The 24,322-nt window shown below is 40.1% G+C and overlaps 1 protein-coding gene across 4 annotated transcripts in view; it reads right to left on the bottom strand.

Annotated features, from left to right (window-relative positions):
* Nucleotides 1–16,527, bottom strand: part of St18 (ST18 C2H2C-type zinc finger transcription factor) — a 66,111-nt gene extending 49,584 nt beyond the window's left edge. For 2 of the 4 annotated variants that reach the window (XM_035439022.1, XM_035439024.1), the window contains exons 1-5: nucleotides 16,347–16,527; nucleotides 8,691–9,473; nucleotides 3,862–3,996; nucleotides 2,589–2,679; nucleotides 1,301–1,405 (exon numbers count right to left, since the gene is read on the bottom strand). In XM_035439022.1, coding sequence (XP_035294913.1) covers nucleotides 1,301–1,405; nucleotides 2,589–2,679; nucleotides 3,862–3,996; nucleotides 8,691–9,473; nucleotides 16,347–16,518 — 1,286 coding nt within the window. In that variant the 5' untranslated portion in view covers nucleotides 16,519–16,527. The remainder of the gene's footprint in view (nucleotides 1–1,300; nucleotides 1,406–2,588; nucleotides 2,680–3,861; nucleotides 3,997–8,690; nucleotides 9,474–16,346) is intronic. The other 2 variants (XM_035439023.1, XM_035439025.1) reach the window with 2 other exon arrangements.
* Nucleotides 16,528–24,322: the final 7,795 nt, after the last annotated feature.

The following is a 24,322-nucleotide window of genomic DNA, read 5'->3' as shown; positions in this document are numbered from 1 at the left end:
TAATTGAGTCTGTAGAAGAAAAATATCAAGAGAAGCCATATCCTGTGTGCCTCACCCCCCCCATTACCCACATTCTTTTTAAAATTGTCAACGTGATACAACCTAGTGTCGACCTGGAAGAGGGAACCTCAGCTGAGGGACTGTTCAGATCACACTGACCTGGGGCCATGTGTGAGATACTGCTTTGACTGATGGTTGGTCTTACAGGCCTTGCCCTCTGCAGGCAGCTGCCATTCCTAGACAGGTTGGCCTAAGATGTGTTGGAAAGCTAGCTCAGAGAGCAAGCCATTAAGTAGTGCTGGACCTGGGTTTCTTCTTCAGTTCCTGTTTGAATTCATATGTTTAATTCTGCATGGATAATTTTTTCTCCATGAAGAGTGTGCTGGATCTCTAGGAACGGGAGTTAAGGGTGGCTGTACACTGTCATGTGGGTTCTGGGACCTTTGCAAGAGCATCCAGTACTCTTAACTACTATTTCTCTAGGTTAGCCCATACCTCCAGTTTGAATTCTTGCTCTGACTCCCCTCAATGATGGAGTGTGTGTCCTGGAAGTGTAAACCAGATAAATCCATTTCTTCTCCACTTTGCTTTCCGCCAGAGTGTTTTATCACAAGAACAGAAAGCAAAGGAGAACACCTTGGAAATACTGAAGTGCATGCTAGTTGTTTTTTTCATTTTTAGTGGCTCATTGACAACAATCATTTGATATCTTTCACTTCAAATAATTTTTACTCCAAGCATGATTGTTACATAATAAACTTTTCATTAACTTAAGTATCAATATTAATTTTATGGAAAATATCTTTGAAACTACTAGATATTATGAGGAATCTGGGTACTAGGGATTATGGGAGACACTTTGTTACTAACTACCTATCATGGAAGCCTGGAGCATATGGGACCTAAAGCAGCACATAACAATCACACACTCTGAAATGTTCATAATGGAGCTTCCTCCAGGAAGAAAAGAAGTCAGTCACAAATGGGAGCTTACCTGGGGTTATATTAGTGACAGAAGTTTGACTAGTGTATGTGATTGTATATTTCATTCCCTTATGTTCACCCATATTATGCTAGCCTCATAAAGATAAGGACTCTAAGCTGAACTTCTGAAACATCCCCTAGATCATTTGAATGATGCCATCATTCTTTAGCCTTGCAAACTGGCTGCCCTCATCAATCTAGTGATGACTGAACATGGCAAGCAGACCTCGGTGAAGTGGCACACATGGAACAGAGGCTCTGCTGGGTGGGATCCAATATGAACAGAGGGTATCAGCCAAGTCCTGACGGTCCATACCTGTGAGCCTTCTCAGGACAGTGCCCAGTTTGGGAAGAATCAAGTTGACTTTTGTCCTGGGTCATTGCCAACTTTTCAGCTGCAGCAATTGGACAACCTGAAAGACTGTTTCCAAAAAGAAGAGTTGGAGGATGTGAGTAAGACAGTGTGGTCTGCCTTGGCACAGGCACACAGCACCCTTGGCACACAGCAAATGTTAAGTCCTATTAATAGTTCACGTAGCACCACTGCCATACAAAAGATCCCAAAGGTTTGCAAACTTCTAGCTCCATCTCAGAGGTGACAAGTAGTGAATACCCTTAAAGAAAATCAAAATGTTATGTAATGGGGAAATACCAAAGGCATTCTGAAATAGTATTTTAAGTCCAATATGCTCATTACCATACACCATTGTCCGACTACAGAAATCAGCATGAGAATTCCACGATTATCTTAAGAACTTTAGTAAAATTTTAGAGACTAAATATTATATCTTAGTTAAAATGAAACCACAAAAATGAAATCTTTTGGTAATATTCTTATAGGCCAAACCATAGCTTATAACCACAACTCCATGTGTAATGTAAAATATGTGCATAAAAATAAAAAGATTCAGGACTGGAAAGATGACTCCGTGGTTAAAAACACTGACTGCTTTACCAGAGGACCTGGGTTTGATTTCCAGCATGTACATGACAATTCATAACAACGTATTAATTCCAGTTCTAGGAGAGACCACACCATCTTCACACATGTGGTACAGAGATATACATGCAGGCAAAATATACATACACATTAAAATACATAGTAAAAATAAAATAAAATTTCACTTAAAATATGCATATGAATACACCATATTTGCATGTTAATGCACACAATGTGCTTTATTTTAGTTTAAATTTTAATAAAAATGGACATATACTCCTTGCATGGTTTACACTCAAAGCCCTGTATTATATAATGAAGCCATTCTAAACATCTGTTGAGAGGGATTCGTGATAACCCATAAGGAATACTGATGCCAACCTCCAATGTGCAAATGTGCGCTGGTGAGATCCAGGCAGAAAAGAATGTGCCATGTTTGTGGCTATATGGAGTCAGAGCCTGAGCATGTTCAGATACAACTGTTTCATTATTTTAGTTGTATCTGAAGTATATAAAATTTCCGGAGATTGAGACTACATGTTAACCACTTCAAGAGTTAACATTTAATAGTGACAATTTTCTCAACACATGGCCTATTATTTAATTTGTGGAAAGTTTCTTTTGCATTTTGCAATGTAAATTATTGACAAGTCATCAGAATTACCTTCTGTGAGTGTTGCGGTTGCTGTTCACATGTCCCCTTCCTGTGCATCCTGGGGTGGGACATTTGAGCACATTCTCATGCATGGCAAGAACTAAGCACAGAATATCATGTTAAAGGGAAGAACAGTTTACAGTACATATATACGAACATAAGACACCATCAAATTGACTTCTCTGTTTTACATTCAAACAATTTCAGATAGGCAGTCCACCATGGTTTTTCCTGGGATGCATTCACATGGAACAAAAGCCCTTCATAACTTCAGAAAGGAAACCCAGAAAGTTAGTTCAGATCTAAATTGCTCTGACTGCCAAACAGCATTAATCCAGGTCCCCTTCTACAAATGGTTCTGCTCTCAGTAAATTGAGGAACTGTTCTGTGTAGTTCTAGAGCCATACACATGTGCTGGGAGAGAGCCTGCTGCCTCTCTAATTTAACCTGAGAGGCTCATCACCCCCTCCTTTCCTTCTAAGTACATTTCTCTCCAGCAGCAAAGAACTTGTTTTCCCACACAGCTCTTTCAATCCTTTCCCCATAACCTGGAGGTCTTCAGGTAGCCTTTTTTTGTTTCTTAAGTGTGTTATTTGCATCTATCCATCCACCCACCCCTGCCAGGTGACGACCGGTAAGAGTAAGGCTGAATGAGGGGTGGACCAAGGAACTGCTAATGCTGCAGCTAGCATAGGTGGATAAAACTCATGACTTGCCAAATCCTGACAGCTGGGGGATATTAGGTGTCTCCACTTTTATCCAGGGGGTAACCCAAGAACTGTCCTGATAACAAGATGAGAAATTGTGTAACACCCAAGTGTTTTCAGCTAGTCCTTCCCTTCACTTCTTTCTGCAGCCCAGAGCACTGAAGAACTATGGTAGAGAGGAGGAAGGAAGTGGCTGCTGTTGCTCTAGGGGGCTCAGATGTGACAGCATCCGGAGAGAATTCCAAGGGGCCTGTGATCTCATGGTGAGGTCATGTCAGGATGTCTCTACAACTGAAATTACTATTCCCGAATTTTTCTAATATACTATGTTTTAAAACAAGAGCTAGACTGGGCATGGTAGAGGAAGAGGCAGACCAAGTCCACATAAGTCAGACCTTGCCTCAATATCAGAATCAAACAAATACACACAAACACCTCACATAGTTAGATGGAAATTGCTTAAAGACACATGGAGGTTAAGACTACATTTCTATTCCTAATTCTGACCAGAAGGAACAGAAGATAGCGGTATATGACAACAGCATAGGTGTGTCCTCAGGATAAAGAATACTTACTTTCCAGAGGAACTCGCACTTTGTGGGGGCATCCGGAAAGGCTGCGGTGATGGGGATAGAGCCCAGTTACGTGCCCAGTGCCGTCACAGCCAGGGATGGGGCACTTGGCCTCCCTCCTTTCAGGCCTTGGTGAATCTATAGAGAAATTGAATGGAGACACTCACATGGTGCTTCTTCCTCATCATTCAATAGAGTGGCCTTGTGGGTGTCACTAGCATCTATTCAGTTTTGCCATCATAAACATTCTTCTTACATTGCCTTGAATAAAACCCTCAACTAAGACCCGTGGAAGCAAAACACATTTTCAATTTTCTTGGATTCCTAAGCAAAGGCTGACACAGGGCAAGGGACTGTTAAAACACAGAGATGGTTTTAAGTTGTCATATCGAATATTGTAGTTAAAGTCTTTATTATGAAAAGTCACCCTGTGCCAGAAGGTGAACATGCTCCTGAAAGAAGAAAAGAAAGAAGAAAAGCGAGAAAAGAGAATTTATTTAACCTCAAGTCATCCTCTATTGACAGAGTTTAGAAAAAAAGGCAGGTTTAAAATTATAAAACAAAGAGCCCACCATATAGGCCTCTCTGACTTTATCCTTGTGGGTCTCTGGCAGCAGGCGAAGTTGGGGGTGGACCAGCTACTCATGTACAAGTTGAGCTTGCTTCCTGCAGAACAGCTGATGGGAGTCAATAGGCTGTGTCAACCAAGTGGGAAAAATAAAGCCAAGATTTTGAGTCCCTTAGGGACTATCTCTCAGGTATATGTGAGGTCACCATAGAGGGAAGCAGGGGTCACTGTTGCAGAAATTCAGAACTGAGGCTATGGAGAAGCCTTTGAAGGGGAATGTTCCAGTGGGGCATCAAGGATAGGGAAGTACAGAGAGTGGGGCTTCCCAGCTATCAGAGGACTCAGGATCTGGGATGGTGGGGCTTCCAGGAGTGACAGTTGCCACAGGATGGGAGCCAAAGATGGGCTGGATGAAGGTAATCCCATGAGTCAGGGTGTGGGTGAGAGAGGTGTATAAATGCGTAAGATGAATGAGTGCAGAATAGAAGTGTGGATGATGTTGGCACTGACACTCACAGACATATGCGCATACTTGCACAGGTGCACACACACACACACGTACACACATGTACCTGCGCAAACACGCTTGGGTGCATGTATGCACACAGACACACACACATGTGCATACACACATGTACACACATTCACATCACATGTGCACACATGCACAAACACATACATGCACACATGTACATTCATGTAACACATACACATGCAAACACATCCATACACATATGGCCAAGATGGTAACTACACTTGACAGAAATTCAATCTTCTGGTCCTAACTGCCCCAAATTGTGCTCAGGATACTGATGAGGAGAAAGTGTGTGTTGGTAAGAAAACTAGGAGTATGTGAGTCCTCAAAGAAAGAAGCAAAACAGCCTGCAGAAGGAATGTGCAATTCTCAATGTGGACCAACAAGAATACTGAGCAGGCTTGAGGCCCATGGTGGCAATAAGTAACCTACAGGACCCTGCTCATAAAGCTGCTGGCCTGGAGTACAGAAAAGGGCCCTATCATGTGGGGATGGGAAGTCTCCACCCTCCTGCTCTAAAGAAACCACTAAGAACAGGCCACTGACGTGGGATGTGTCAGACATCTCCATGGCACTACACCGCATGAACAGCCATTTCTCCGTGATACCAAGTCACTCCAGTTGTTAGATTACAAGCACTCCTAGGCAGATGGGGCACAGCAGGCTGTGTGTAATCCAATTACATGGGGGCATGGCTTCAGTAAAGAAGGAGGGGCTGAGAATCCTCCAAGTTGTAGCCAGCACTGACAGTCCCAGACAAGTCAGGAGGCTGAAAGCAGCAGCGCTGCGAGTGCACAGAGACAGCCAAGGACATGGGTGCCCGGGAAACAGCATTATTAACTAAAGACAAGAATTAACTAAAGTGAAGTGTGTGTGTGTGTGTGTGTGTGTGTGTGTAGTGCGGGGGTTGCTCCTTTCTGTACTCTATAAGATAAAAAAAAAATTTCGATTGCGGTGTTCTATGATTTTGTGCATACAAGTTTTACTTAACAGCAATATAATGCCAAGTTTCAAGTCAATTTGGGCATGTAAAACCTGTAGGCAACTGGTCAAAGTCTCTGAAGTTTGATAAACATTAAGTGCGGGGCTTGACACCATTGCAAAGCACCACTCACAGAGAGGAGAAAAGCTACAGTGTCTATGTTGATGTGCTTCCTCTCTTGGATCTTGTCCACATGATACCACATTTCTAAGCTCTGACAGGGCTGGCGGTAAGCACTTCCCCTCTTCAGCACACTGGGTGTCTGAGGGAAGCCAGAAAGGGTGTTGGAGATAACGGGGCTGGCACCTGCCCAGCTAGGGCCCACTGACAGTCCACTACGCACCTTTGTCTGCAGCTCTCTCCTGGGCCTCCCAAAACAAAGCTGCAGATGAAATGCTCTGGAGGGCAGAACCTGTTTGCACGATAAGAAACCCGAGCACAGGCTCAGGGCAGCTGCTCAGCCTGCCTCTTCTTTCATTTTCTTTGTATAGCACTACACAATGAGGGGACTTCATCCTCCGGTGCTGCTGTGTCCTGGTTTGCCTGGGACCATCCTCCTTCATACCAGGCAGACTTGCCCATTGTTCTTCTGGCTCCTCTTACTTGACAAGTGCCACACGATAGGTAGCATACTGCCTACACTGCAGCCTCATCTCCAAACATTCCATGGCAGAGTTTAACCAACTCATTGCAAGCTCCTCTGTAGACTTGGGTGGGACAGCATGCTAAAATGCTAGGGTTCTGTCTTTAACAGGGGAGTCCATGACCAAGGTGTCCCCCAAGTCAGAATAGTATTTTTAAGGAAGACAGCTGATGATGGCTTGAATGATCACTTACAACATAGAATTTGGGTAAAAGAATAATGTTCCCAGACTCCTGGTTCTAGCAGCATGGAGGAGTGGGCATGTGAATTTCAGAGTGCAGGCTCTGCAGGTATCAATACCAACGCACACACAGCAACATGGATCCCACCTTCCACACTTGTCTCAGCTGAGCCTGGTCACCTTTCAGGGAGTTTGAACCCTAAAGAATTCCAGGCCTGTTGCCATAGGACATTCTTTTAATTCTTCTAGTCTCCCCAGTAGTGCCCTAAGCCACTAAACTACCAAGGGTTGCTATACACACCCTATTGTGTTATCAATTTTGAAAATATAAGATGGCTTTAAAATGTTATATAATAGCCAAAAGATCATCAAGCATTTTAACATAAGGCTAAAATAAAGTTTCTACAAACATGGGGATTTCAATGCCTGTGAAACAACCTCGATTGTAAGCTGTGTGTGAATTAAAAAGAAAAAAAAAAAAAAACGGAAGGTTAAACTGTTGCCTGCCCTTCTGATTTCAGGGATGTCAGTGGGGAAAATACTGACCTTAAAACCAACAAAATATGACTTGGAGTGAATTGCATCCCTATTTTCAGATTTTGTATTTTATCTTTTTAAAAAGGTAAATAAGGAAAAATTAAGAAGTTTCATACTGATAGAAGTGCTCAGAGTCATAACAATGTCCTGTATCCAACTACACATTCCTTATGAACATCCGGGTCCCACTCACACCCATGCAGCATGCTTATACAGCAGCAGTACCCTCCTTACCACACTAGTCTTTTTAGTTTCTCAGAGTTGCAAGGCATGATTTGTTAAGTGGCAGGTAAGTATCAATAGGCACTTAAAATTACCAAACAGTTCACTTCTGGATCCCTTTCTCCAATCAGAACTTCATTCCTCTAAGTCCTCAAGGTCAATGGCCATGGTATTACCTCCTGTCTTTCCCTGATTCTGTGGTTATCAGATTCCAGGGCTGCAGAAAACTTTGCTGAAACAAAAACAAACTTTGGAGGTCTGAATCTGATTGAATCCTGGACATACTCATGTTAAGAGTTTCTCTGGCCGGGCGTTGGTGGCGCACTCCTTTAATTCCAGCTCTTGGAAGGCAGAGGCAGGAAGATCTCTTTGAGTTCGAGGCCAGCCTGGTCTCTAGAGTGAGTGCCAGGATAGGCTCCAAAGCTACACAGAGAAACCCTGTCTTGAAAAACAAAACAAAACAAAACAAAACAAAACAAAACAAAAGGAGTTTCTCTGGGCACCTGTGGACAACTGGGAATAGCCACTCACAAACAACAGGCTTCGAGCATGAGAACAGGCATATTCCTCCACCAGGGAAGATATATCATTCTCCTGATATTGGAAGAGCAATCTAACTTCTTCTCCAAGCACATTCCCTCTGTCAATTTAAGTCTGATCCAGGTACCTATAGGCTCCCACTGGCGAGCTGGGAATTCACCATCTCACAAATATATTAACATCTGGTGTAATCACGAGAAGGCTCAGAACACCCTGCCTGGCTTACAAGTGACTGGAAAGCAGCCCCATAATCCCAGAACAAGGGCTAGAAAGAAAATTAAATTCTAGGCTTGATTTATCTAATAAAATATGTTAAAGTCTCCTAAACATGTCCAGACGATCACTGTTAAAAGGTATGGTATGATTCTGAAGAGCTAATTCAATGAGAAAGTCGGAAGGGATAAAAGTCTTCAGGTGTGAAGACACCATAGCACCCGCAGTCCCTGAGCTGATAGCAACTGAGAGAGCAGCTGCAAAGTAAGAAATGGCATGTTTCATGATTATGAATTGATTTTTAAATTACATTAAGTTGTCAAAAAGCTAATTTAGAAGGAATAGGCACAGTTAACATTTTCAAACTCTAAGTCAGTTTTCTTCCTGTGATGAATATAAACACGCACTTACGTTTATTGTTAAAGATTTCTCTTCCACCAGTGTCAGTAACCTTGGTTTGCCTCCGTTCTCTTGCCAGGTGGTCCAGAAGAAAGCGGTCCAGCTCCTTGTAGGTATGATGGAAGACAGAACCTCGTTCTGCCTGTAGGGCAATAGCCTGCTCTAGCAAACTCAGGTTCCCCTTCACTTTCTCCATTTCTCCAGGCTCCTCTGTTCCTGGGACCAGGCTGTCACCATCTTCAGCCTCTGGGAATGAAGGCTGGGCTTTCATGGCTACGTGTTCCATGCAGGAATTCTGTGGGTCTCTCCCGTCAGTTTCAGCATCACACCTATTCTCACAAGGGGTAAATCTGTCACCTTCTGCTTTTATCTCAGAGACTTCCAACAGGTCTTTTTTACTGTGTGTCAGCTTGTGTTTGTGGCCTCTGTGGTCGGTGTCTTCTGACGGAGTGGAGCCCCTGCCCCACCCGTTCTCTGTACTGTCAGAGTCACTTCCACTGTCACCAGAAGAGCAGAAAGGAGGCTGGGAACTGTGGACTTTGTCTCTTCCATCATCTGAATGGATCATAAAGCACTCATCTGCCTCATCACTCTCTGCTTTTAAAGACTGGATGCCACTGTCATTTAAGTGCTCACCTCTGGTCTGCACAGACACACTTTCTTCGAATTTTCCTAAGTGCATTAGAGACTTAGCCATGAGCTCTGGATAACACACATACTGGTCTTCCTTTCGGAGTGAGTTTTCCTGTGCAGGTGAATGAAGGGTCTCATCCATGGGCTTTACCACGATTCCCTCTACAATAAAGAAAGCAGATGTTGGAAACAAAAAAAATAAAACAAAAATATTTAAAGGGCCTGGTTATATTGGCAGGAGCCTGTCATCCCAATACTTAGGAATCAGAGGTAAGAGCCTAGCAAGTTCAAGGGTAATCTGAACCACAAGTGAGATCCTACCTCTAAAAAGTAACCAATCAACCAAATAAGGAAGCAAAAATATTTGTAACTATTCGTGTATGTGTGTATGTGTATAAGTCTACATGTATGTGTACATGGATACCAATATGCCTACAAAATATGCATATTGTGTAATGTCTATTACACAAACACTGATGAGAAAAAGCACAAATGAAATAAAACAAGCTTAGTGCTTCTGTAATCTTCTGCATCTGAAGAGCTAAGTCCTTTTAGGGTACTGTCATGACAGGAGTTGGTACTTTGGCAACACAGCACTGCACAGGAGGCTCCTGCTGTTACAACCTCTTACATTCCTACATCTTAGCAGCCAGGAGGAACTTGAATATGCATGCTACACACTGCAGAAAAATGTTCATTACATTTCTCTGGATCATGGCAATGTATTTTTAGGGCTTATTTGAATTTTATTCTCTGTAGTTTCTCAGGAACATTCTCAGCTTTTATGCAATGTTAACTAAGATACAAACACCTCTCCCCACAGATTGTAACAGAGGGACTATGACGCTCTCAAGTCTTCCTGCTCATTTTTCGGTGTCACATTACAATTCTATATTAGGGGAAACATAAGTGGGATGATCATCAGGCTTAGGTATTTTGGATGGTAATGCATTTTCTTGCCTGACATGGGCATGTGTTTGTGTTACAAAGCAAGGGAGCTGAGGGAGAGTTGCTTGAGGGTGTCAAATAGGAGCAACTTGGGTCCTGTGACCAAGAGCAGACCTCCAAATGCTAGGTCAGTTCAAAGTAGCCATCAGTATCTCTCCTTTACTTGTCTTCTTGTATGTATACATGCATGTATGCACGTATGTATTGTTTGCATATATTGTGTATGTATGTATGGTCAGTTCACCAAGGCTGCCCCAATGCAAACTATGCAAATATGGATTCTCAGTGCACACAAGGCTGTGGAATGTACCAACCTGCCCACCAAGAATCCATTAACATCCACCAGACTAACAACAACAAAATAATCAAACAAACCAACAAAAACCACAACCAGTTCTACATTTCAAAGACAGGTGGGGGAGGGAAAACATAAAACGATAAGCCCCTTTAAATACTGTTAAAGACACCAAGTGAAGTGCATTCTGTGTTAAGAAACATCTTTGGAGGGAAGTACAGCCGTCAGTATGAGGCTGTGGAGAGGGTGTCTGCCTGGGAGACAATGTGCATTTTTGTGTCTCATTCAATTTTTTATAAACATTGTCTCTGACAAGGACACTCAAAAATACATCTCCATCATCTTCCTTTCTGGTAATTATCTCCCTAAATCAACACTGGACTGCCAGGATCAAGTAAATATTGCCATAGTAACTAAAAGCATTTTTGGATGCAGAGAAGAATTCAGTCACAACACTAGCCCCTGTAAATAATGCTGATTATAGGGTGCAGTCTTTTGTTGGGATCTATTCAACACAAACTGAAAAATTCAACATTTCAGTTCCTAGAAAAGAGGCTGGATAAACAAGCACATAACGTTGATAGGACGGGCCTAGCCTCTCCTGAATCTGCATCAGAGCAACTCCAGCTTTAAATAATATATTAAACATAGTCTAAAATGCAAATGAAATTTTTCTCAATGTCACTGTTGGCTATTAAGAGAAAGTGTAAAGGGTTATGATAATTTTAAAGTATTATGAACTACAGAAAACAAATAAAAAGCATTTTCAGTGAATATGCTCAATTCATTGAACTATTCTCTCACTCCACTTAACTACCCACATGTGTACAATAATGATTTATAGACATTATACCTAATTATGCATATTTGGGCTGTGTTAGAGTGCTAACAAAAGCTCTAGAAAGCAACAATTACCTCTGTTGCTTAGCTACATAGTTTAAAATATTCCTATTAAGTGCAGATCACCAGAGAGGCGGAGTGGCAAACTCGCACATGTGCACGACAATGCACTTACTGAGTGACTGCCAACTGCTTGCATTTTGGGTCATTTCCAGTTTACATCACTGTTTGGTTCAACTGTTTGCTATATGCTAAAAGAAAATATTTATTAATTATTCTTCAGAAAGAAACAAGTCCCAAGCCAGGGGTGTCCACACTGTCATACACATTGGTTTCTAGGGATACTCTAAGCCACAAAGCAACATTCCTTGTTCTGAAAAGCCTTCCCAGATTTCACTATGGGTGTGAGAAAAACCTCAAGTTAGCATTTGACATGACAGATCTGTGACAAGGTGCCCGTTCTCCCAGCTCTGCCACTGGCCCCCTTTTCTCTGCTCTGCAGTATTATTTTCCTGGAGTAGTTAGTTGCAGGCGGGTGGAGCTTGAGCACTGTTGTTAGTATCTATACTTTCTGGACAGGTTGTTCAAGCTGCCTGAGCCTGGGGTTTCCATTTGCACTATGGGGACAGCAGCACAACCTGTGCATCACTGCAGAGGTCCCAGAATCACACAATGGGAATGCAGTGAGTGATGGCTTCCTCCCCCTCCTCAGGTGCTATTTTCAAAGCCTGTAACATCAGAGGACTAGTAGTCTCCTCAATATGAACAAGATTGGTCTACTTTTCATGAATAAAAGTCATTCCTAAGGAACATCAGAGGCCACGTAGAGAAAAGCTCAGCAAGGTGACCATATAGGCCTTTGAGGACTACAGCACAGACTGGCATCTGCCCCTCAGAACTAGAAACTGAGGCACAATACACAAATATGTGAGGTCATGAGACTACATAGGCTACTTGCTAGGCACCATCTGCTTGTATGACTTCTGTTGGCTCTTGCTCTCTGGAGTTTGGGTTTTCATCTGCAGAATGAGGATAGTCCAATGACTAGAGGATCTAGGGACTCTTCTAGGACAATGAACTGAAATGCCCAGCACAGTGCTCCATTCTCCATTTCACAATACTACAAAGTGCTTTCCAGTCCAATCTCACAGAAGAAGTACAGTTCCAGGGCTCCTGGGGCTTGCTCAAGCCCACACAACTATTCAGTAAAGAGATGAGTCCAGACCAAGGGCCTCATAACTTGAAGCTTGTGTACTTGTTTCTGTTACATACGGCAAGTGTCTGACAGTCTAGAAAGCCTTATTAGAAAAGATGGCTCATGTAGCACAACCATTCTTAGAAGTCACAGGAATACTAATACCCAAATACTTTTCTAAATTGAAATCTTTTCCATAATAAATTTATAGGAATAAATAGCTAACCTGGGCTGGAAAACAATGGTCCTTATGTTATTGATCAAAATATACGATTACAAACAACACAAAAAACCTCACACAACCCAGACCTAACTTCACTAATACCACAAAGATGGTAAATTGGGAACCCTATGGTCAACTTCCAGGAGGGAACAGGCTGGCAGTCTCAGAAACAGCCTGAGCCTTTCTCCATCCTGTGTGAACTTCCAAGCATGTGTGGTGGACAGAGGCTTGGGCTGGAAAACTCTCCTTTGTGTAGATTTAACAAAATTGGGTTCTGTCTAGTATATAAAAGCTCATTTATTTCTGTATTTCCTGACTATAAACCAAGGTTTCCATGATGAGTAGCTGGTAATCCTATATACAGTTAGTGAATGTTCACATCTATCTATCTATCTATCTATCTATCTATCTATCTATCTATCTATTTATCTATCTATCTATCTATCATAATTATTAATTGATCTTTCATCTATACCTATCTATATGCATCTATCTATCCTCATAAGCTATATTTATTTATCTATATCTATCTGCCTATGACCTACAACTATCATCTATCATTCTTTCTGTCATCTATCATCTATCATTTACACACATATATCATCTATCATCATCTTTCTATCTATATCTATATGTATCTATCATCTATCATCCATCTATCATCTCCATATATATGTATGTATGTATGTATGTATCTATTTATCTATATCTCTATCATCTGTAATCTATGTATGTATGTATGTATGTATGTATGTATGTATGTATGTATTTGTTCTCTGAACTCCTCTGATTACACCACTGATTTTGGAATGAACTCCTTAGTGTAACTGGGTTTTATGACTACTGGGTTCAGGTCTGCTTCTATAACCAGTAAGGACACTTTTACAGGCAAATTCATTTATTAGAACTTTTGAATATGAAATTTTGGCAGGAATAAAAGCCCTGAAAAAATGAATTTATCTTCTAAAATTCTGAGACTGGAGTGGTTTGTTCTTTTTTATTGAAGGTGACATATTAAAAGAATAATCTTAGCCCCTAGGAACTTCTGTGTTTTTGAAGGCAATCCCAGTTCCTGAGCATGTGGTCATGCTGCTGGCAACTCCACAGTGGGTATATTTTAAACCCATGACAGTTCTTATTTTCTGTCTGTTCCAGGAGTCTGAGCTTGTCTTGCTTCCTTGTGTTTACCTCCCAGGGAGGAAGGGATTTCTAACTACCTACCATGGTGCCCACATGTAGTTTTAGGCTAGAGTATGGGGTGCAGTTTGGGCCATAAAGAGGAATGAAGCACAGGATTCAAGAACATGACATTAGCTTTCATAAGTATTTTATACTCTCATTATCTGAAGTGCAGCTGAAGATACAACTAGACATATGCCTGTTAAGAAAAAGACAGTAAGGTGTCTGGAATGAAGAAACACGAAACTTAGGTACACTACTGTTGGACTGAGCACTGGCCTTGCCCCCATCTCCTTCTGTGACTGTGCTTAAAACTTCTCAAAACCTTAAGGCAAGTTAAAATCTTTTCACTGTTGACCTAGGGTAGGAACATTGATGACCCATCATTTTTATAAATTGCAACTTCATGTAGACATGAAGACTTTGCCCCATATGCATTCTGAGAGGAATATGGGCATGGGGAACTAAGCCTGCAGAACACAGTTAACTGGAATAGAGTTATGTGGCTTGTTCTTTAGATGGTCTACCAGGTACTTTCTCTCTAGGCTGCAATCTGGGCTACTTTCAGAATTAACTCTCTTTGGTCTTCAATGATTTCATCTATAAAACCAAGACCAGGTTTCTAATACTATGTGACACTGTAAAATGTACTAAATGGTATAATTTATGTATCTGAAATATATGAAGAATTGAAAATTGTCACCATGGTAATTTCAACATCTCTATCAGTAGTAGTTCTAATATTAAATACAACCATTAGCCTTTGTAAGCCTTTGCAAATAGGTGTCTATAAGTGCTTATGACCGAATGTTTTACTAGATGCATTTGAGCAATATTCACTTAACTGATTATGACCATCTATGATGATCAACCATCTATGATGATCAACTTGTCAGAGCAGAAGGTGGGAGGTCTGCAGACCTGACAAAGTCTCTGGCTCATGGACAAGCTGCTCGTGGACAGGCTACATCGATCGACCTCAACTCCACAGTGTTCTACAAACTTTTGCTAAGATCAGATTCCATCGGTCATGTCCACAATCAACACATAAAAGTAGCCAGATAGAGGAAATTGAAAGGTCAAAGATAACAATTTAAATATGAGCCCTGATGCTTAAAATCATATACTAAATGGAAGAAGCCTAAAAATCTCATTAGCTATGTACAAATCAGAAGACAACACTGTTTAATGATGGAATTTTTGATACTTAGCCAAGTCAATGAAGATTCTCTGACCTGAAACTTGTCCTATGTCAATATGTTTTTATATCCTTAAAAATAATATCCAGGGGTATTCCTATAATTCTACTTATAAAAACGTAATCTATAAGTACTACTAACTTCTGTTTGTTTAAATTTTAAATAAATCTTTCACTTATTATTATTTTATGTTGATTCCCTAAATGTCACATTCAGTAAAGGGTATATATTTAATAGGATATGTGCATGTTTAATTCAAGTCTTTATTAGTCAAGCCCTATATCTTAAACTTTTCATAGGTTACTGAGATTTTTTTGCATGTCTGACACCTTAGTCTCATGCACAAATCAATGAATGACACTTCAAGTCCTAGTTGGAAGTGATTGACAGCAACTGAGAACTGGGAAGACAAAACCTTAAGTCCTGAAAAGGATGTCTGAAGAGCAAACAAAGGATTGAATCAATGTATTATAAAGATAAGTTTTAATGACTTATTTTAGAAGTATAGGCACAGATGTGTCTTTTCTATTTTGAGCTTCCACTGAAGAAGCCTCAAGGATAACAACCTTGGCCACTTCAACAATCTATTGCTCTAAGTATTATTTGAAGCATATAAAAATATTAATGTCACAGAACACCTACATTAAGTCATGTTATTACTATTATATTTTGGAGCTAAGTAATATTATACATATTGATAAAACAAATTATGAATTATGTTTTAGCTGTATATGTAGACAAAAATATGTGTGTACATATATCATTAATGAATATTACATTGACTTTTATCATTGGAAAGTTATATTAAAGCTTAAATATCTCCTGTAATTTGAAGGATTTTTTTAGGAATTATCAATCTACTTAGACAGAATCTAGTTTTAAGGCTTAGTATCTTTTACTTTTTACACAGAGGCAAAACATAACCATGACTTGAAGTGCGCCCACACCACAGACAAGCTGTGTCTATAGACCCTAAATAGAATCTGATTAAAACAAATAGGGCCTTAATAAGTGAATATTGAGTGAAACAGTGTTTGGTTTTTGTTTCCAGAGCCAAATATACATTAACAGCCATAGTTACTGTATATTTTCCACAGATTAAGAATGACTTTTGGTGGCATGAATATATAAAGTTTGGGCCATGCCTTTTTGCTACCTGCAGTGGAGTGCTCATTCGTTTCTAAGAGGCCATCATCCTCATTCCTGTTGTCTGGGTTTCCCTTGCAGTCCATGTCTGGGCTGTAGTGCCGGGGTTTCATTAATAGAGATTTCCTCTTGTTAACTGGCACTCCCAGTGCCTGCTCTTCCGCTCTCCTCTTCTTTGCCATAGAGCAATCATATGCAGCCCTGGAGTGAGCAGAGCAGGGAAGATTAAGAACACGGTAAAATGCACTCGCCGCTGCTTGATATTTGACTTTCACCAAGTCTAACACAAAACACTGGGAAACCTGAGACCAGAAGATCATCAAGTGCTAACAGTCTTGCTGAGAAGTCAACTTTACTGTCCATCAGGAAGATTTAAAAACTCACCCTTAGTATTGAGTAAGCATATGCCAATCTGAGCTTCACTTCATTACATACCCAGGAAGTGAAAGAAGACTTGAACCAGTTTGCAAGCCCCAAGAAACAGCTAGTGTGAAAAACACACCACCAGGCACAAAGATTGTGCAGTATGGTAAAACCATGGGTTCTCCAATAGTAACACAACACTAAAATTGCATAACTGTTATACCCATGCCTCAAATTTGAGATACCACAGGTCTTAGGCCCTGATTTGACTGACAGAGCAATTAAGTAAGGGAACTAGCTATGGGCATTGAATCCAATAGACCCATCTCCAGTGACACGAAAATGTGAAGAATTGTTACACAGAAATGTACCTTTGAATTCTCACTCATTTGGCACACATAAAAAAAGGAGGATAAATAAGATTTGATTTCACATAAATGGCCAACAGTTTATCCTTCTTCCTGTTCTCACATGGTTCTGTTTGGAAATGCTCCCGGGGGAGGCCCTTTCAACACAGATTTCCTTCATGCACCTCACTCAGAATTAATGAAGATTACTGTGTGAAGTTAGGAGAATCACTCTCCTGGCAAGATCTGTGAAGATCAGAGGATTTCAACAACAGTGAATCTATGACAGATATTGTTAAATGCTCTTTGAAGATAAATGAGTGAGCTTCACATGAAAAAAATCCAAGAGGAAGAATCCTGGAAGCAGAGAAACAATTTACCAACTCAAGCTCTGAAAAAAAGTCTTGGTAATAGTAACAACTGGTCAGAAGCCCTTGTCCTGCTCTAACGTGAACATTATACAGAGATGGTGGCATGTTCAGGCAAATAGTTCTGTAACGTGAGATACACATTATTAATATAAGTATGTAGATGGAAAAACTTTCAAGGGAGAGAACAGAAAAAAGAAGAAAAAAAGAACCTGGAAGGAGAGAGGCATAGTAGTCATAAACATCTCATAAAAAGTGGAAACCAGAGAACTAAAAATTAATCAGATAGGAAGATTATTCCTAAATAAACTAATGACTTTTCACAATTTAGAACCCAGTTTTAAAGTGTACAAGTATAAGAAAGGCAGAAAAGGAAAGGAAATATGGCTAGATAGTAATAAGAGCCCCCAGACACCTTGGTAAGAAGACCTACAGAGAGTGGGGAGCTATGTGGACTGAAGCAGCTGGTCTAGGAAAGCACAAGTCTGCATACCATGCTGATGTAAAGTTAATGGGCACAGGCAGACAAAACTGCCTTTTACACCCACCATCCTAATAAGGAGCTCATCTTTGAAGGACAGGTCAAAAGTGAGGTAAGGGATGATAGGTGTGTAAAGAGAGTTTAAGGAATTCTCAACATTCCAAAATCAAATAAACTTCCACACCTCTCTCCTCAAAAAATTTCAGAAAATATTCAGGTAAAATTGCTAAGGACTTCTCAGTAGCCAGGGCAATTTATAGAAAGAAAGGGAGACTCTTCTGCAGTCCAGGTATTAGAAGAAGAGACAGAAAATGCATTTTAAGAATTGGAGTGATTTAAGTTAGTATTGGAGAAGAAGCTAACAAAATATATTAAAATGAAGATTAAATCAGGAAGACTCCTGATTTAATTATTTTGTTGAAATGTCCATAAACTGGATTGGTGCAGCAATGGTAGCTCTATTTTTGAGGAATTGTCACATTGATTTGAATGTTGTGTGTAGCACTCTTTATAGTGACCAATATGTGGAAACACCACAACATCCATGGCAGATGAATGGACACAGAAAATGTTTATACACACAGTATGCACAATTAAACTTTAAATACGAAAGAAATACTGTCAAATTTGTCAACTTGAAGGCATGTATTACTCTATGTAAAATAGGGCATAGATACAGAGAGAAAAATGTGCATGATTTCTCTTACAAATGAGGAACACATCATTCTTCCACTAGCTAGCTTTTATAGGACTAAAAGGTTCCATGCAAGCTGCAGGGGGAGAAAAGGCATCAATGGTCCCTGCCCCACAAGGCATGCCCAATGTTGCAATAGTGGTATGAATGTTATAGGAACAAATAACCACTTTCTGTTTTGATATGAGGTATGGTCCACAGAAGAGATTTCATGCCTGGTACTATAAATCTGTTCAAAATATCATGACCTGGAAGATCACAGGCCCTAGTGGGGAAACTATTGTTGATATTACATTAAATAGTTGTGCTATCAAATTGCTTTCTAGAATATTTGTTTACATACATAGATTTATTGTACTCAACTTTGGTCAGGGAAGTTTATTCTTTTTAGTGGGTAACAGTTAATGAAGCAACTAAAAATTTATCAAAGATTAGAGTATAAGTAACTGTGAGAGCTCTGCTGTGGATGAATGATCCATATTAACCTCCCCTATCCAAGGTCCAGGGAGCATCAAGAATTAATGGAAAGTAAGAGCTGGAGGATGAGGAGGACATGACTATTGTACATATCAACTTATAGCAGCTGTAGTTATTTTCATAAGACCCCCACAATATGAAGTCAGTCAAAATTCCAATTTAAATGCAAGGAGGTGCCACAGAGGCCTCACTCTTGTGGTAGCAGCCATTGGAAGCCAATGATTACTGAGAGAGTGAAAGTCATTCTTCTTTTGGGACATAGCTGCTAATAGGTAGTCAATGTCCCACTGGATGGCTCCACTGATAGACACTTGGGAGCCACTAACTGGACTTGGGGTCATTAATAACAACAACAAAAAAGTAAGGCCTTGAAGTTGGGAGATGGATGGGATCATTAGGAGGATTTGGAGAGAGGTAGTGGTGGGTGTGCATGATCAAGACACTTTATATAAAATGTATCATGATTTGAAAGAATAAACAAAAACATTATAAAAAGGAACAGTGGTTGCTAAATGTTGAAGAATAGAAGTGGAGAATTACCAATAAAGAGATACAAAATCTTAATTGAACAAAATTATAAACACAACTTTCTCAGGCCAACAATATATATCACACATTTACAAATGTGTTTGAAAAGGTGAATCCCATGCAAAACAGCATTGCTGTCATAACATTTAAGATGAAGGTGGTGGAAGAATGAGATTTGTTGGCACCAGCAGCCATTCATCATGTTCTAGTTAGGAAAGGCTAATCAGCCAGGAAAATATCATTTCTTCCTTTAATGACAGGAGATGCACACATGCTAGCTAGTTCTTCAGACTTTGTCCTTTTAAATAATATCATATATAGTTACTCATTTACACATAAAATAAACAAGCAAACAAGCAAAACTAGTAACTGGTGGGACACACAGTTGAATCCAGTGTGCAGGGGCTCACGGCTTGTTTTGTCCTCCATATTGCCAGACCAGAACAATAGACTTGGACAAATTCTGTATGCATTTGACAATATATAGGCACAGAACTCTCTAACTGAAGGAAGGTGTTTGCTAGTGATTTTTCAGGTGCGCTTACATGGCAACTGTTTTATTGGGAGATGATATTGTGCTGCAGCAATTTAAAAAACAACATGGCAACAGCTGGTGAGACAGTTCCTCAGCTATGAGCAGGTGCTGCTCAGGCCCCAAAATCCAGCCCCTAGTGCCTAAATCAGACAACTTACAGCTGCATATAGCTCCAGTTCCAAGGGATCCGAGACTTGCTTCTTCATTGAAGTGGCCTTTGCTTTCCACATAAGCACAGACTGACACCCAGACACACATACAAGCATAATTGAGGTAGCATAAATATTGAAAAAGGTAAAATCTGATTATGACCTAATTGGAGAAGTAGCTTGGTCCTTAAGGCTGTCAATGGTGACGAAAATCAAGCTCAATATTTGGATCAAATAATAATTTTGCAAGTATAGGATGAAGACCTATATAAATGTTTTACAACCAAAAGCACAAACTTAAGCTTACTAAAAACTATTTATGACCACTGACAAATCAAATACTATTCTCAGTTTTGATCAGAGAAGCTTCTTCTCCTTGAACAGTGGAGACAAATACAAAGACTCATGGCTGTTCAGAGTGCTGAGAATAAGTGAGCACTCAGTTCTAAACAGGACATTTATCTCATCCCCCACCTCCCATAAGGCTCAGGAAACACTATACCCATGTAGATAGAAAGAATGCACCAGCTAGATCATAAGGTGAAGGACTGTGAAATACTACCTTCTGGGCATGACAGCCATTGGAACCTGTTCTCACAGCAGCAGAGTGTGCCTGCACTGGGCCTGTACAAGACTGGCCTGTCAATAGTCAGTCATGGATAGAGAATTGGCTCACAAGGCCATAGCCCTCCCTGAGGCATTACTGGCTATTTATAGATATTAGGGGAAGGAGAGAGCATTATCTTCAGTTATGTTCCCACAGGTGAGACTACCAGATTTTAGTGACAGTTCCATACCCATAATAGATAGCCCTGGTTGAACTCAGTGGGTCACCAAACCAAAAGACATGGATACAGAAAAAAGACTTGTAGTTGGAATGACAGGGGTGGGAGAGAGAGATAAGAGGGTGGAGTAAGAAGGATTAGATACATATAGACAAGTATAAACTGCTGAAAAACAAATTTAATTAATTAAATAGTACAGGTTTAGATTTGCCTTCTACTAAGGGTACTGGAGCAGATTAAGTAATCCTGGCTGTATAACCCACCACAAACCATTGACCTTTTGGAACATTAAATTTCCTATCTAGCAAATGTGTTAGATTATGTGTTAAGGTACCTGTGCTGACAAACAAGGTCAAGACAGAGCTGTGTGGCTCCCAGTTCACTGCCCCTTATGCTCCACCAGCACCAGCCAATGCTGCCACTTTCCTGCACTCTGCAGACTATGAATGCACACATGTCCATGACAGCATTCTATTTCTCACTTTCTATTTACATTTACAAAAATTAGGTTTACACATAACATTTGCTTTAAATCTCACATTCTGTGCATTTCTCTATTGCAAAGTACTCACAGCCCAGACAGCATTTGGAGCTAAAATGAAAGGCTTTATAATAAATATTACCCTTTGTGTGTGCATAGAAAATGGTCCCTTTCTAGTTTTCCCTGAGGGCACACTATTTTGGCTTTATTGTGACACTTCACTGTGACACTGCAATGAGGGAAAGCCATGCTTTACATGTCACGGAGAGAAATGCCACAAAATGCTAACATATCTTCTCAAGGTTGCCAGAAATCATTTCCACTGGGCTGTGTTTTCCCATCTGCAGAGCTCTGAAATGTAAAGAAAATAAATGAGCTCTATTATCTATATTTTTCTAGCAGATGAGAAAGAAACAGAAAAAATACAGTCAGCTCTGCATTTATTGTTCTATTCACTCAAACTGTTGCTTTAAACACCCAGAGCCCCTGGGGGCTTAATCAATGCACCAAACACTCTAAACATCATACTTTGCATTTTGATTTTTATTAAACTAACTTCACAGGATCTGCATTTACTCATGAGAACTTTTTGGGGTACAATCCTGAGGAGACTCCATTTAGATACTGGAATTCCAATTTGATATGCTATTATTTGTGTTATGTAGACCTGAGTTTCTAACTCACTCAGACAAGCCACACAGAGAGAGTTCACAAGAAAATCACCTTAGGATGTTTTCTCTAAGTTAAGTTTGTGAAAACCTCAGGCTTCAGAAAAAATATAATGCACTGGAAACCCTGAATTCATAAAAGCTGCTACTATGTGTTTTCTAGTCTGTTTTTAATCGTAAACTAATCTCACTGTAAGCTAGAAAATATTACGCCAATTTTAACTATAGATGCAGACATGCATTTGTTCTGAGCCCTGGCAAATGAATGAAATAGAAAAATAGGTGGGGATTATTAAACGCCACATCCAAGGAAACTATTTACATGCTCCAACATTTCCATGGAAAATTCAGGGCAAGACTTCCTTTGGACTTCTTGTAACTGGACAGAACTCCACATATCTCCTGGCCAGGGCCGAGAAATAGGAATCTATATTAAGACTAAGATAAATGACATAAAAACAAAGACATGATTATTGAAAAGGAAAACTTTTATTCACAGAAATGAGATTGTAATTTTAAAACTGTTGTGTGATTTGTATATATGTGCATATTCGTGTGCATATGTGGGTGCATATATACTACAAGTGTGTGTGGACCAGCAGTATCGATCCTTGCCTTCTAACTTGTTTGAGAGGAAGGGTCTCTTGCTTGCTAGCTAGCCCATGAGTTTCCCAGGATTCTCATGTTTTCATCTCTCATTTCAATGAGAGCACTGAGATTGTAGATACTGTGGTCTCTGGTTTTCTATGGGTTATGGGACTTAAAGTCAAGTCTTTACACTTGAAGGAAAGTGCTTTACACATGGATCCATCACCCTAGCCTTGGCATTGTATCTGAAGAAAACCCAAAAGACTCTATAAATAAAATTTGGTGATAAGGCAGTAGATATAATGAGGTTGGTATTTGAAAGGTAGTGACAAATCTATAAACCAATAATAAATAAATCCATTTAGAATAGCATAGTATGTGAAAAATACCTAATGATTAACAGACAAGGTGCAAAAGCTCCATAAAGTTGCCACCTTTTGATATTACAGAAGGTCTAAGTGAAGGGGGGACTATAAAGTGTTCCTGAGGAGAAGACTCGGCATAAAAAGACCCCATCTCTCTCTAAATTTGTTTATTGGATCAGGCTAATCCTTATCAAAGTTCCAAAATAATTTTAAAGAAATGGAAAACTAATTCTATGTTTCTGTGGAAATAAAAAGATCCAAGAACAACTAAGACCATTTTGCAAAAGAGCAAAAACAAAATTGGAAGGTTCACGGTCTTGGCTGTAAAGTCTTGTCATCCAACTTGGTACTCAAGTTGTGGCCTTATCAACACAAGCACAAACACAGACTGAGGGGACCCTGTAGGTGTTCCACATTGAGTAGCCAGAAACAGCCACTCCCATGGCTACCTTATGGTAACAGTGTGTGTCACTGGGGAAATAGTTGCTTCGTCAGTAGAATGGGTAGCTATCTGAAGCAAGCATACAAAACCACCAAGGCCTGTCCCTCACAGTGTGCACTTTCTCCTTGTTATTTCAAGCTTTATTTTTCAGTTTCTTACCCACTGTGAATCACAATCCAAAAGTACTAAATGAAAATTTTGGAAATAATTCTCAAGTTTAAAACCATTCAGTGTGCCATTCTGAGTAGCAGGGTGGAATTTGGTGCTATCCTGCTATGTTCTTGTACCAGAGTAACTGAGTACTCTATGCTACCCACCCATTAGACATTCAGCCACCATCTTGGTTATCATACAGACTACTGAGGAACAGCTGTGGTGATTAATATTTCACTTATTGTGATAATTATCCACAGTGTGGGTATGGCAAAGACAGGAAATGCTCTACAGGAAAGTATAGATGCTCTCAACTGGGAAAAATACAGCTCAAACACGTTGATGTTACCCACAGCTTTACGGGTAATGGTTGATTACTATACCAAAAGAATTGAGGAAAGCTGATGGGTCGAAAACTTACACTGTAAAAAAATGTGATGCAACATAATTACAGGGAGGTTTGTTTGCAAATATTTCCACATGCTATCCATGTGTACGTTTGTCTGATTAGCCAGTGAAAATTATCCAAAGTGAGAAACTATGTTTGAGTCCATTTGCATTC

This window comes from Cricetulus griseus, chromosome 2, assembly GCF_003668045.3.
Source record: "Cricetulus griseus strain 17A/GY chromosome 2, alternate assembly CriGri-PICRH-1.0, whole genome shotgun sequence".
NCBI classification, from domain to species: Eukaryota; Metazoa; Chordata; class Mammalia; order Rodentia; family Cricetidae; genus Cricetulus; species Cricetulus griseus.
Note: the sequence above shows the minus strand (reverse complement) of the source record. Positions and strands in the feature narration are given on the sequence as shown.